Source organism: Brassica rapa, chromosome A07, assembly GCF_000309985.2.
Source record: "Brassica rapa cultivar Chiifu-401-42 chromosome A07, CAAS_Brap_v3.01, whole genome shotgun sequence".
Taxonomy (NCBI): Eukaryota; Viridiplantae; Streptophyta; class Magnoliopsida; order Brassicales; family Brassicaceae; genus Brassica; species Brassica rapa.
In genome coordinates, this window is record NC_024801.2 from 16049316 (window position 1) to 16059042 (window position 9727).

The 9727-nt window shown below is 32.9% G+C and overlaps 1 protein-coding gene across 1 annotated transcript; it reads left to right on the top strand.

The window, feature by feature from the left end:
- The first annotated feature begins 3372 nt into the window (after window positions 1-3372).
- Window positions 3373-8831, top strand: LOC103829751. Its single transcript, XM_009105448.3, has 13 exons — window positions 3373-3590; window positions 4004-4102; window positions 4424-4551; window positions 4641-4791; window positions 4876-4985; window positions 5114-5197; window positions 5271-5319; window positions 5411-5502; window positions 5732-5864; window positions 5998-6077; window positions 6156-7669; window positions 7953-8069; window positions 8162-8831. Exons 2-13 carry the CDS (start codon window positions 4010-4012, stop codon window positions 8593-8595), a joined length of 2985 nt encoding a protein of 994 aa, XP_009103696.1. The 5' UTR covers window positions 3373-3590; window positions 4004-4009; the 3' UTR covers window positions 8596-8831.
- The last annotated feature ends 896 nt before the right edge of the window (window positions 8832-9727 follow it).

A 9727-nucleotide genomic window follows, 5' to 3' on the forward strand; every position in this document is an offset into this window, starting at 1 on the left:
GTGGGCCGCCACGTGTGGTGGGGCCCACGAAACAGTAGTGAACCGCCCCTTACGCAAGGAGTTGCAGGAAACAGGTTCACAAAAAATTGTATATTATATTATTTTGTTTTCTTGGAATTTGTGTGAACTTCAGGTTAAAACCTTCAATGGGCATGCTCTAAAAAGTGTCCAACCCGATGACATGGCTTGGAGTGACACATCAAAATCATTAATAGTTGTTGATTTTCAAACCAAGGTAGTAAATTAGGGGGGTTTTATTTGTAAAAACGTTAGGTCGTTTAGCTTGTGGACTTTGGATTGGTTTGCGATCAACCGCCAGACAATAGAAAGTGATGGGTTTTTCAACAGCATTCCGACCGAGCATCTCCACTTATCTGTACTATTAAAACATTTATACTATTAAAGCAGAATTTCTCGTAGGATTATGCTATTAAATACTTTTAAAATTATTTACAATGGAATACTATTACTCTTTCAAGATTTTTTTAAATATTTCCGCCAAGTATATATTCAGCCAATCAGATATCAGAGTTTTTAATAACCAATCACATTCACCTAGCATTTATTAACATTATTAATTATTGATAACCTATATTATAATTATTTAGATGTCTTAAAAAAACCCTACATGATTTTACTTGCACATAATAATATAACTGCTGACAATATTAATTTTATAACAAATGAAAATATGAATTTTAATTTACATATATATATATATATTAGATTATATTATATTAATACAAAAATGTAATTTTACATACTATGAAGTTTACAATATAGATTTTTTCAGTTCCAAAATATATCAGAAGTAACTATAAAATATTTTTCAGTATTATTGATTCTGTTATGCCATATTCGTTTAGATAGAAGATATGTGAAATTTATGCTCCAGAATATTCTAAGGATATTTTGTTTCCAATTTTTTTTTAAAAAATAATCATATATATGTCAATTTCAAATGAAATTTAATGTACTTTCATTATATAATTTACATTACCTAAATTAAAATATTTTATAGAAAATAAATAATACAATATTTAATACGTTGAAAATATAGATTACTTTTGATGATTAACTATATTATATAATCATGCTAAAATATAATATTATTTTATATTAAAATAAACCCTTCAACATATTTAAAATTTTTAGTTTTACAAATAAACCGTTAATACAAATTCGAAAAAATTAGCATGCATTTAAAACATGTATATATGTACCAAAAATATAAAATATTAGCAAAAAAAAAAAAACAAAAGTTAAATTTTTTTTAGAAAATAATCCCGAGCTTTCAAAATACGAGTCAAAATCTAGTATGTACTATTAAAGCAACATTTCTAATAGGATCATGCCCTTAATTTTCTAATTTATTTACAATGACATGCCACTCATATATTTATAGCTAACAATATTAATTATTTTGATCCATAACTATATATTAGTATTGATTAAAACTATCAGCATTTAATTGAATTTAACTGTTTCTATTTTATTTCAGCATTTAAATCTTTCTTTTACTCTTTGCTCTCTTTAACATCTAGGCTTTTTTTTTTTGCTTTCCACAATTTGATTTTCGTACTTTATGTTTTGAGATCAATACATTGAATCACCGTTTTTGTTTATCATTTTTTTTCTTTTGTTGTTCCGATTTCAATCAAAATATATCAGTTATAAAAAATATACTTTACATATTACTTTTGTTTATTAAGCCATCTTCACAGATCAAAAGGAATACATTAATAAAATTAATAACTTAACTTAAATATATTTAACTATTTTCTATTCAGGAAACTTAAATTTTAGTACGTTAAATTTTTTTAATGTATTTGGTAATCTTTAAATGGTAACTACCAAATATTCCACAAGATTACACATAATTGTACAAAAATATTATAGGTTACAAACATTACCCTATATAACTACTAAAATTAATAGATCCAAAAACACATATACCATTTACAAATCCAAAAAATGTTTTAGTAAACTCATAAAAAAAAAAGTTAAGAAACAAAAAAGAGGTTGAAGAGAGTCAAGAGAGAAGATTCTCACCAAAATAAAAGTTGTGCAGATTGTGCACTGAAGAAAGAAAAGTTAGCATTACACCTTGAAAATCCATATCAATTTGTGTAGATTGTCAGGGAAATAAAAATAATTTATTTACTAATTCTAGCACCACATAAAAATAGTGATATTTTCTAAAAATATTAATGTCAAAGTATGATTTTATTTTTATCATCAAATTTATTATAATGAAAATTTTCTATACTTATAATTATCAAATACACTATAAATTTATTATTATTCAGATTTATGTCTTTTTAGTCAACACAAATATCAAGGATTTATCATACCGATAGAAAATATTTATAATATTGAAGCAACTGAAAGAATATAATGTTTGGATAACAACATAATATACATGAACTGTTTTTTAAAACATGTTTTTCTTCTTCTTTTTGAAACTTGCCTCATAATTAATTTATGGTCAACTATATAAAATTTATATAAAGAATAAACAGAATTATTTATTAAAGATATTATAGACTTTGACCGCCTTTAATTCTAATGCGGAAGTTCAAAAGTTAAAAGTCACCTTGCAATTAATAAAATTGATTTTCAAGGTTTTGCATTACACCTTGAAAATCCATATCAAATTGTGTAGATTGTCAGGGAAATAAAAATAATTTATTTACTAATTCTAGCACCACATAAAAATAGTGATATTTTCTAAAAATATTAATGTCAAAGTATGATTTTATTTTTATTATCAAATTTATTATAATGATAATTTTTATACTTATAATTATCTAATCCACTATAAATTTATTATTATTCAGATTTATGTCTTTTAGTCAAAAAAATATCAAGAGATTTATCATACCGAAAGAAAATATTTATAAGATTGAAGCAACTGAAAGAATATAATATTTGGATAACAACATAATATACATGAATTGTTTTTTTTAAACATGTTTTTCTTCTTCTTTTTGAAACTTGCCTCATAATTAATTTATGGTCAACTATATAAAATTTATATAAAGAATAAACATAATTATTTATTAAAGCTATTATAGACTTTGACCGCCTTTAATTCTAATGCGGAAGTTCAAAAGTTAAAAGTCACCTTGCAATTAATAAAATTGATGGATAGATATCCGAACAAACCGACTCCAAATAAACCAACTAGGAAAACCCGGTTAAACCTGGAATTTATTTAAGTTCAAATTATACATGCATTTTAAAAAGTAACTAACATATAGAACCAAAAAAAACCACACTAAACCGAACTGAATCATTTTTATTCAATATAAAGTTTACCGAAACCAAACTAAACCGGATTGGAAAAACCTAGAAAACTAGTCACCATTTTAACATGGAAAATAAATAGCCGTCAAGAAAAAAAAAACACAAAAGTTGAGAAATAAAGTAGGTATTAATATCGCAATTCAATTTGTACCTTTCGAAAAGAAAAACAAACAAGAGCCATTGGAGAAGGTTTAGCCACTATCTTCCTCCTCTTCGCCATATCTTCCTCCTCTTCGTTCCTCTGCAAATCTCATCCATATCCCTCCCTTCCTTCCAAAGCCGTCAGTATCCTCTCTCTCATTTCTATCCATCGATTTCGTCTCAAAAGCCACCTAGATTAGGGTTTATGTACGTTGATTTGGAAAGCTGCGGCTACGATTTCTCAATCAATTCACGGTTTTCGCCTTAGAATCTAGATTTTTCAACTCCTTTTGCGAGTTTGGCCGTAGAATCTAGAGATTGTTCTCCTTCGAAATTACAGAATTGGAGTGGTTTAAGGTTTTGCATTTCGTAGATTCTCTGAGATTAGGGTTTGAAAGTTTGAAAACATTTCTCCCTTTCTTATTTTTTTTTATTTTGAGACTTTTCATTGATTCTCCTTTCTTATTGAAGGAATGATTATGGAATATGTTTCTGCTCTAAAAATGCATGTTTTCTGATTTGTTTTGATTATTATTATATATTATATGGTTAGGTAACGATGAATGACAAAGGAGATAAGACTTGTCCTCTATGTGCTGAGGAGATGGACTTGACTGATCAGCATTTCAAGCCTTGCAAATGTGGCTATCAGGTTCGATACTTTACAAGTTACTCTCCGTGCAGGATGTTTTGGGTTCTTGATTACTAGTTTGAAATCAAAATTGCAACATAGAGTGTATGAATTTGTTTGAGTTTGAGAACCTAAGAGTTATTTGAAGAATTTGATTTTCTGTTCGTTTTGTATGTGTATATTGCATTCACACAAGCCTATGTGGAACAATGATCTGTAGTCTTGAAAATGCACACCCTTTCTTAAATTTTATGTTTATGACTTGCATGACCCAGTCTTTATCTTGTTATCCGTTCGTTTATGTTTTGATTAGTTTACTTTAATTATATGTCCTTGGTGCAGATATGTGTTTGGTGTTGGCATCGGATTATTGAGATGGCCGAGAAAGATAAGACAGAGGGTCGCTGTCCTGCATGTCGTACCTCTTACGATAAGGAAAAGATTGTCGGGATGACGGCTAGCTGTGAAAGGTAGATCTTAAGCTGAAAACAAAAGAAAAGAAATCTTGTTCTTCTTATGCGTGTAGAAACTTATCTTTGTTGTTCTGATAATTCATCAGGTTGGTTGCTGAACTTAACAATGACCGGAAAAAATCACAGAAGGTGAAGCCTAGACCTTCAGAGGGAAGGAAAGACCTAACTGGTGTGAGAGTCATCCAAAGAAACTTGGTTTACGTTATGAGCTTGCCTTTTGATCTGGCAGATGAAGATGTAATTCCATCATCTATACTAATCTCCTTCGAAAGAACTCACTTTTTTGCATCTCATTAACGTGGGATTTATTATATGATGCAGCTTTTTCAGAGTAGAGAATACTTTGGTCAGTATGGGAAAGTCGTAAAGGTAGCATTGGCTCGAACGCAAGCTGGGGAGATCCAACTGTTTCCAAACAATTCTTGCAGTGTGTATGTATCCGTATTTCCTTACATATAATATCATTGGTTTCTAGTTGTGGATGAAAGACATGTTCACTTCTAACAATCTTCATTGAACTAATATTTCATTTCTTCTTTTCTCAATCGATGTTTCACAGATATATTACTTACTCCAAAGAGGAGGAAGCAATTCGTTGCATCCGATCAGTACATCTATTTGTTTTCGATGGTAGACCTTTGAAGTATGTGATGTTTCCTTTTCTTTTTTTACGGTAGGTTGTGGTTCAATTTCTAAATATTTCTGGATGTCGTTAGGGCATGTTTTGGGACCATGAAGTACTGTCATGCGTGGATCAGAAACATGGTGAGCAAATATTTGTTTTTTTTTTCGCTCTGTTCCCTTTAAGAACGAGCATACAAGCCTAATTCCGTGTCGTCTTTTTTTCTTTCTACAGCCTTGCAACAATGTGGAATGCCTTTATTTGCATGAGATTGGTTTTCAAGAAGATAGTTTCACGAAAGATGAGACAATATCAGTGCACATGAGGTAAAGTAACTAAAACCATGGTTTCAGTTAAGCTCGATAGATTGTGGGTTATTTCTTAATTTTCTTTGTTGCTGATAATAAGCTCTCTTTGTAAAGTATATTTTAGTTAAACTTATTAGACCCAGACAGCTTTCATCCTTTCTTGAAGCTCGCAGGGATTTTAGTTTGCATCAGTTCCTTGCTCTTGCATATATGTTGTTTCGTTCTGATTCTCTTGTTATTTGAAAAGGAAAATTGTTGAAGAAATTACTGGTGCGGTGCCTAATTCTCCTCGGCGTTCAGGGAGTATGTTACCTCCACCAGTGGATGATTATGTTGATAATGTGTCTATCCCAAGACCAATTCCAAAATGTGTTTTGAATGTAAGTTGTCAGCCCTGCTTGGAGCCTCTTTGATATTCTTTCCACTGTCAGCATATTCATGAATCATGATGCGTTTATGTATGATTTATTATGCTTTTGGCTTCTTCTTTCTTCTGCATTTTTATCTTTGCAGAATGCACAGAGTGTTGTCAAAACTTCTCCCCCAAATAGTAGCAACGGCCGATCTGTTAGTCTTCCTGCTGGAGCCTTGTGGTACACTAGACTCTTGTGTATATATATTCTTTTTAGTTGTTTACCTGCTTTGTCTGTAACTTGTAACTGGTTTTTCAGGGGAATGCATGCTTCAAGCAAGTCTTCCGTACCGAGTATACCATGTTCGGGGGAACCCTTAAGAGTTAAAGCTGTCACAGTTTCATCTGCATCTCATAGTGATGTATCAATGAAGCCAGCATTAGAGGATAATCATACTTCATATGGGAATGGCTTGAAACCGCAAGAGCTACTGGATAGTAAGATTGAGTTTCCAGAGCTTTCCTTGGTTAATAGGACCCAGACAAGTAATAGTAAGGCATTAGTTTCTGCATCTCATAGTGATGTATTAAAGAAGCCAGCGATAGAGGATAATCATATTTCATATGGGAATGCCTTGAAACCGCAAGATCTATTGGATAGTCAGACGGATTTTCCAGAGACACAGACCAATACTAAAGCATTAGTTCCTGCAAATGTGGATAACACTAGAGCTATTAGTGTGCCATCAGATTGCACGAACTTTCCAGAGCCTACTTCTCAGTCTTGTAGATCCATGCTGTCCAATGGTGACAAAAATATTAATGGAGGGATACAGAGTGTATGCAGTGACGCTGTGTCAGTGGATTCAGATAGTGTTGCGGATGGCTATGGGGGGCTAACAAGATCTGACAGTGCACATGCTGATCACGTTTCCTTAAAGTCGTCTCATACAGAAGTGTCCCGAAACTCTCTACAGCATTGTGTCAATGAAACAAGAGAAGTTCAGCAATTGCAGAAGACTGGTATAACTAAGATAAATGGTGTCGTTGTCTCAAGAGAAGAAGTAAATGTGGGTACTGCTTTGATGTCTCCGTTGGTAACAGATCGGCATCTTCAAGCGGAGGATGATATGTCATCATTTATTAGAGAAAGACTCAAGGATCCCGAAGTTTTTAGCTGCCAGCCCATTGCAACCAATAAAGCTAGTTTCCTACGCACAATGCAGCCTTCTTCATGCCAGTATAAGGTTGGGCATGATGAAACCAGGAGTATGTTTGGGTCCTCCGCGGCTGACAGCAGAGGAAGTAATATAGCTTCGATCTCACATGGATATAACGAGATGCCACAGAGAGAGCCCAGTCGTTTAAATGGCAGTCTTAATCACTCTATGCTGTTTCCTGACACCCAACCAAATGGAAACTGTGGCGTTGACACACAGGGAAGCTCTAGGAATGAAATAGATGACAGGATTGCAAGCATAATGTCGTTAGATCTTGATGAATACTTGACATCACCTCATAACCTGTCGAAGCAACTAGGAGCAGGTGACGTAGAGGCCAGGTCTCGTGAGCTAGCTAGTTACTGTGAAGCTAAGAATAATCAATCCCGGTTTTCTTTTGCAAGGCAAGATGAATCAAAGGATCAGGCTTTTAGATCGTCTAACGTCTTCAACCAGAGACCCCTTGGCAGTGACTTATACCAAAATTCTTCAGAGCGGCAGAGTCGTGATATGAATATGCTTGGAATGTATAATGGTATTTCATCCAGTTATCTCAAAGGAATGGACTATGTCACGCAAAACTCCACTTTACCCTCGTCCTATAAACCTCCTTGTGAGTGTGATTTCTCATCCTTTTACCTTAATCTTCTAGTCTTCTAGCTATATAATATTATATAGTAGGCTCTTACTTTTATGTTTTCTTATACTGGACCAAGCTGATTATTTCTTTTTTAGCCGTATCTCTACTATTTGGCTACTATTTTTCTTTGTTATGATGATATTATGCTTCTGTGATATTGACTTGGATATGTTCTCAAAGCATATATGTCCATAGTGCCTGCGTGTTATTGACTATTCGTGTAAAAACTTAAACTCCTTTGCTTTTTTTCGTGTAGCTGTTACAAGATCTCCGGTTACAGCGCCACCTGGATTTTCAGTTACAAGCCGACCTCCTCCTCCTCCAGGCTTCTCATCAAATGGGAGAGAACAGCAGACATTGAGTGGCTTTTCAGGTAAGTTTATATTTATGTTGAAGTTCCCTTCTCGTTGCTCTGTTTTTTTTTCTCTGTTATAGAAATTGAGAATTTGTTGTCTTTATGTGTAGGGAACCATCGTTATTCTGAATCACCAGTGTACAATAACACCCCATATCATCAGTCACTTCCAATTGAAAACAATGGTGGTGTCAGGGATGTTGAGTTTCTGGATCCTGCGATTTTGGCTGTTGGTCAAGCTCCAAGCCTAGATTACAGATCAAACTTTCAAGGAAACACAAACATATTCTCAAACGAGACAAAGCTTCAACAACAACATCAACTGGCAATGCAGAGCCCCTTGTCTTCACATCAAAACTGTAGACTCACTGATTCTTTGGGAATGGCATCAAGGTTTATGGATCAATCTAGAAATGTGGCATTGCCTAATGGCCACTGGGATGGGTTGAGCAACGAGATCCAAAGTCAAAACAGGTTCCAGAATGAGAGGTTTATTGGGTCAACAAATCGGATGAATGGTTACAATGGGACTTTCAGGATTTAACACCATCTGTCAGAGTCAGTAAGCCGCGCTTAGATCGCCTCGACCTTTGGATCTTAGCTTCTGGTTACTTTGAAACTGAGCCAAAAGAGAGGTGGTTGTAAAAAATCTTTAGGAGGTTTATTATGCATTCCTTTATTAACATTTCATTTGGTTTTTTGAAATATGTCAAATATGATTTTCCATTAGAGATTACATAAAGATTTTGGTTTGCATCTTCAGTTGATTTAACTTCTATATTAACATATTCTTTCGATTTAAAAACCATATAGTTTCAACTTGCATTATAAAACCCTTAGTTGACATAACAAAACCATAAATCTAGTAACTAACACCTAATTTCAACTTGCACTTTAAAACCTTTAGTTGACTATATAACATGAGTTCTATTAAAAAAAAGTGTGTTGTGGCAAAACATATGACTAGGTAGTAATAATTAATCACTCACTAATGGAGATGTGTTGTCTCTACTACCCAAAGAGGTCGTGAGATGTTTAAAGTATTCTACTACACCAACTAAATCCTAAATGGAGAAGATATTATAAAGTTGTGAGGAGACACCTCATTGATTCGGTTATAAAATAATGTTACATATTGTTTAATGAATGGACCCATAATGTTTCTCAATCGTCTCACGTTGTCTCATTTTGTACCACTAAAATATACAATAGTTTATATTAAGGATTCTCCGACAAGGTATGTCATCATTGGTATTTATTTGCTTTTATGCCTTTGTTGCCTTCTTCCTGCTGACTACCACAATATATACCTTACGCAAATTGCGAGAAAATTATAAAAATAATTTAATGTGTTTGGTACACGGTCAGAGAAATAGTCATTCACTTATTGTATTTATTTAATTCGACAGAAACAAAACCATATCTTTTACATGGCTCCAGTTTTGGCTTAACCATAGAAAACGTCCAAAGAATTTGGGTCATATTTTTGCCATGTTCGTCCATAATTCATGCCATGTATTTCTCAAAATTGTGATGGGTTTGGAGTAATAATACTATAATAGACAAATTTATTTAGCCTTACATAATAATTCACTTAATCTAACTAAACTCATGTATATTAACTACCAAGCACTAATAGTTTGATGGTAAGGTTAATTTTAAGCAAAACATAACCC

What these genes read in the sequence shown, in the direction of transcription:
- LOC103829751 (XM_009105448.3), top strand. Translation starts at nt 4,010, where the DNA reads ATGAATGACAAAGGAGATAAGACTTGTCCTCTATGTGCTGAGGAGATG. An exon ending in TTCGATGGTAGACCTTTGAA is followed by an intron (nt 5,198 to 5,270) that starts GTATGTGATGTT and finishes GGATGTCGTTAG; the next exon opens with GGCATGTTTTGGGACCATGA. An exon ending in CTCGTCCTATAAACCTCCTT is followed by an intron (nt 7,670 to 7,952) that starts GTGAGTGTGATT and finishes TTTTTCGTGTAG; the next exon opens with CTGTTACAAGATCTCCGGTT.